The following is a 4362-nucleotide window of genomic DNA, read 5'->3' as shown; positions in this document are numbered from 1 at the left end:
GTGCAAGTCCTCTGAAGTTGCAAGTCCTCAGCGAGGGTGCAAGTCCTCTGAAGTTGCAAGGCCCCGGCGAAGCCCGCGGCTTCGCGGTCCAGAGTGGTTTCGTCGATTTTGTTAAAACCCTTCAAGTGCTCAGTCGGCGTGGCAATCTGCGGACACCTCCCTGTAAGCCCTCTGAGGGTGCAAGTCCTCCGAGGGTACAGGTCCTCCGAAGTTGTAAGCCCTTCGAGGCTGCAAGTCCTCCGAGGTCGTAAGTCCTACGAGGGTGCAAGTCCTCTGAAGTTACAATTCCTCAGCGAGGGTGCAAGTCCTCTGAAGTTGCAAGTCCTCAGCGAGGGTGCAAGTTCTCTGAAGTTGCAAGCCCCTCGGGGAGTTCGGGGAAGCAGACTTCGAGGACCCGAGTCAACGAGCCAAGCGATTATCATCGCTACAAAGGACCTTCGCGACCGACACTTCTCCTTGCAGTGGCGGTATGCTGCGAGGACCCAGGTCCTGGAAAGTCTCTACCTCCGGGTCAAGAAAAAAAAAAAAAAAAAAAAAAAATAATAATAATAATAATAATAATGAATGAATGAATGAATGAATGAATGAATGAATAAATAAATAAATAAATAAATAAATAAATAAATAAATAAATGAATGAATGAATGAATGAATGAATGAATGAATAAATAAATAAATAAATAAATAAATAAATAAATAAATAAATAAATAAATAAATAAATAAATAAATAAATAAATAAATAAATAAATAAATAAATAAATGAATGAATGAATGAATGAATGAATGAATGAATGAATAGATAAAAGAAGAAGAATATTTCAAGAAGATCTTCTGAGCCGAGACCCGGAGCCCGAAATGTCTCAGAAAAAAGGGCCACAGCTCAAGCATCTGACCATCGCTGGAGAGAGAGAGAGAGAAAAAAAAAAAATGAAACGAAACAAAATGAAATGAAATGTAATGAAATGAAACAATAAGACAAAATCTAATCTAATATAATATAAAAGATAAGTCTCCGCGGTCCAGAGTGGTTTCGTCGATTTTAGGGTGAAGACGGTAAAAATTCTGGACAACGTAGCGTTATTCCTCCAACATACGTTGGGGGCACAAGATACATGAAACAGCGTCAACAGGACGCACTCGCGTTCGTCACTAACTATGGTTCTCCTGACTTTTTCATAACTTTTACCATGAATCCTGCCTGGGAAGAACTGAGCGAAGCCGCGCAACAGACGGGTTCCCATGCTACTTCGAAAAATAGGGGCTATAGACCTGATTTAATCAGGAGAATCTTCAAGTTGAAAGTCGACGAACTCATGGATGATTTGACCAACAAGAACATTTTTGGACGCGTAAAAGCTCACCTTTACAGAATCGAATGGCAGAAAAGAGGTCTCCCTCACGTTCACATTCTTTTGTGGATGGAACATCGTGTTGACGCAGAATTAGTGGGAAGAATCATCTCAGCCGAAATACCAGACAAAGAAAAAGAGCCAAGGTTATTCGAAACTGTTACAACATGCATGATCCATGGTCCTTGCAAGTGTTTCGACGAGTCCCAAGCATGTTGTCAAGGAAAATCAGTAAACGGGAAGGATTTGTGTGTAAAAGGCTTCCCTAAACTTTGCAGGGACAATCTTCTTTTTGGAAACAACGGGTACCCTCTTTACAAAAGAAGAGCAGTAGGGGAAGGCGGACATTCTTTTACCAAGAAAGTTAAAGGAGAGGAAGCAACAATAGATAATTCGTGGGTTGTCCCTTATAATCCATATCTGTGCCTTAAATATAACGCTCACATCAACGTTGAATGTTCAAATTCCATCAAAACTATCGCATACGTTACCAAGTACGTTAACAAAGTATTCTGTTCGCAAAATCAGGAGAAAACTATCAAATCGTCAACGAGGTCAAAAACTACCAAGAGGCGCGTTACATTAACGAGAATGAAGCTACTTGGAAGATATTCAAGTTCCCAATTCACAAAAGTCACCCTCCTGTCGTTTCACTAGATTTACACCTTGAAGGGGAAAATGAAGTGTTCTACAACAAAGATGCATCAAAGGAAACCATCAATAATAAGGTCTCTAAAGATACCCAACTAACGTTCTTTTTCAAATTTTGTTCCCGAAACGAATTCGCTGCCAGTCTCTTTTACCATGAAGTACCAAACTTTTTCTTCTACGAAAAGAATAAGGGAAAATGGACGGAACGAAAGACCAGAACTTCTCCTTTAGGAAGGATCCGGGCTGTAACAAGTAAAACTGTTGAACTCTTCTATATGCGTCTACTTCTAACACATAAAAGAGGTCCTACATTTTTTACAGACCTTAGAACAGGTCAAGGGGTAACACATCCAACCTTTCGGGAAGCCGTAAAAGCTATGGATCTCTTAAACGATGAAGAAACGTGGAAACAGACAATCATGGAGATCATTAATCACACAAACAACAGAAAACAGCTGAGATCAACGTATGCGAGTATGCTGGTGTTTTCTGACCTAGAGGATCAGTCAAATATCTGGGAAGAAACTAAATATCTGTTTGCGAGTGATTTCCTCTATTTCAGAGGATTAACAGAGTACAATGACGAAATTTATCTGGACGCCTTAGACGATATACAAGAAAACGTTTTAAACTGTGGAGGTGAAAGAATAGTTCAATATGGTTTACCGCCTTCAAGAGACGGAGAAAAGACAACAAATGTCATCCGTAGAGAGAAATCGTACAACAAAGTTAGGCTAGCAGAAGAAGTTGAAGGTAAAAAGGTTCTCCTAAATGAGAAACAGCGGTTCTACTACGAAACCGTGATGGCACGCGTAGAAGGGGGCAGAAAAACTGTAACAATGGCTTTTTCCTAGACGCTCCTGGGGGTACAGGAAAGTCTTTCGTTCTAAACATTATATTGGATACAGTTCGTTCAACGGGAAAGATAGCATTGGAAGTCGCGTCTTCAGGTATCGCTGCAACAGTTTTACATAGAGGTAGAACGGCTCACAACATGTTCAAGATTCCACTAATGGAATACAATGAAGTACGTTCATGTGGTATCAAGAAGAACTCTGAGATGGCACGGTTATTAAGGATGACATCAGTTATAGTGTGGGATGAAGCTGTAATGGCCAACAGGAATACGATTGCAGCCCTAGATATTACGTTGAGAGATATACTGGAAGTCAACAGATTCATGGGAGAATAGTTTTCGTTTGTGCTGGAGACTTTAGACAGATTCTCCTCGTTATCAGAGGAGGTGGCAAAAATGACGAACTCGAATACTGTGTAAAGTCCAGTTACTTTTGGGATGATTTGATTAAGTTGGAACTAACAGAGAACGTGAGACTCAAAGCTTACGACCATGAAAACAGGAAATTCGCTAAAAAAAACTGTTAGATTTGGGGGCCGGAGAAAGCGGGGACATTAAATTTCCTCCTAGATTCGGTGTGATTGTCAAGAATCGGGAAGAGTTGGTGGAGAAGGTTTACGACAACTTAAAGGATAACTTTTTGAACGTTTCTTATTTCGAGGAAAGAGCTATTATTTCACCTACCAATGATGACGTTGAGTGTATTAATTCGATGGAATACGATAAGTCGGACAAACCAGAGAAGGTTTATAGGAGTGAAGATACTTCAGTTGATAACGATATGGACGTTCAGACATCCGTCTACAATTCTATGACGAGTCCTTCCCTTCCTCTTCACGAGTTAAGGTTAAAGATAGGTAGTATCATTATGGTTATCCGAAACATTTGTCCACCCAAGTTATGTAACGGGACCCGGGTTATGGTGACTAATTTACAGAAGAACATTATTGTAGGCAAGATTCTGGGAGGAACTTATAGGGGAGAAAAAATTTTGCTTCCAAGAGTAACGTTAGAGTCAACAGATACTGCTGTGCTTTTCAAAAGGAAACAATTTCCCGTCAAACTGTGTTACGCTATGACAATAAACAAGTCTCAGGTACAAACTTTTAACCGTTGTGGTCTTCTACTTGATTCAGCACAGTGCTTCGCGCACAGCCAACTTTACGTGGCGTGCTCCCGGGTTACCAGTTCCAGGAATGAACTGGCAGACAAAATACATAGCATAATAAACAGTTCCTTGAAAGAAGGAAAAGTTCCAGAAGATTGGAAAAGAGCAAATATAGTACCTATATATAAAGGGGGAAATAAAGAAGACCCTAACAACTACAGACCAGTCTCTAACAAGTACAATAGCAAAAATATGTGAAAAAATTGTCAAAAGTAGATGGGTAAAATATTTAGAAAAAAAAAAACGTGCTAAATCCAAGGCAATTTGGATTCAGACAAGGACGATCATGCGTCACCAATTTAATATGTTTCTATTCAAGGCTAATAGATATAATACA

The 4362-nt window shown here is 40.0% G+C and overlaps 1 protein-coding gene across 1 annotated transcript; it reads left to right on the top strand.

Moving 5' to 3' along the window:
• The first annotated feature begins 1113 nt into the window (after positions 1-1113).
• Positions 1114-3193, top strand: LOC143038306 (uncharacterized). The gene is made up of 3 exons (XM_076207328.1): positions 1114-1864; positions 2008-2754; positions 2910-3193. The coding sequence occupies exons 1-3, from the start codon at positions 1114-1116 to the stop codon at positions 3191-3193; spliced, it is 1782 nt and encodes a 593-aa protein (XP_076063443.1).
• The last annotated feature ends 1169 nt before the right edge of the window (positions 3194-4362 follow it).

Source organism: Oratosquilla oratoria, chromosome 24, assembly GCF_046742065.1.
Source record: "Oratosquilla oratoria isolate Oo_2021 chromosome 24, ASM4674206v1, whole genome shotgun sequence".
Taxonomy (NCBI): Eukaryota; Metazoa; Arthropoda; class Malacostraca; order Stomatopoda; family Squillidae; genus Oratosquilla; species Oratosquilla oratoria.
The sequence above is the reverse complement of the archived record's forward strand: the minus strand, read 5'-3'. Positions and strand labels throughout refer to the sequence as shown.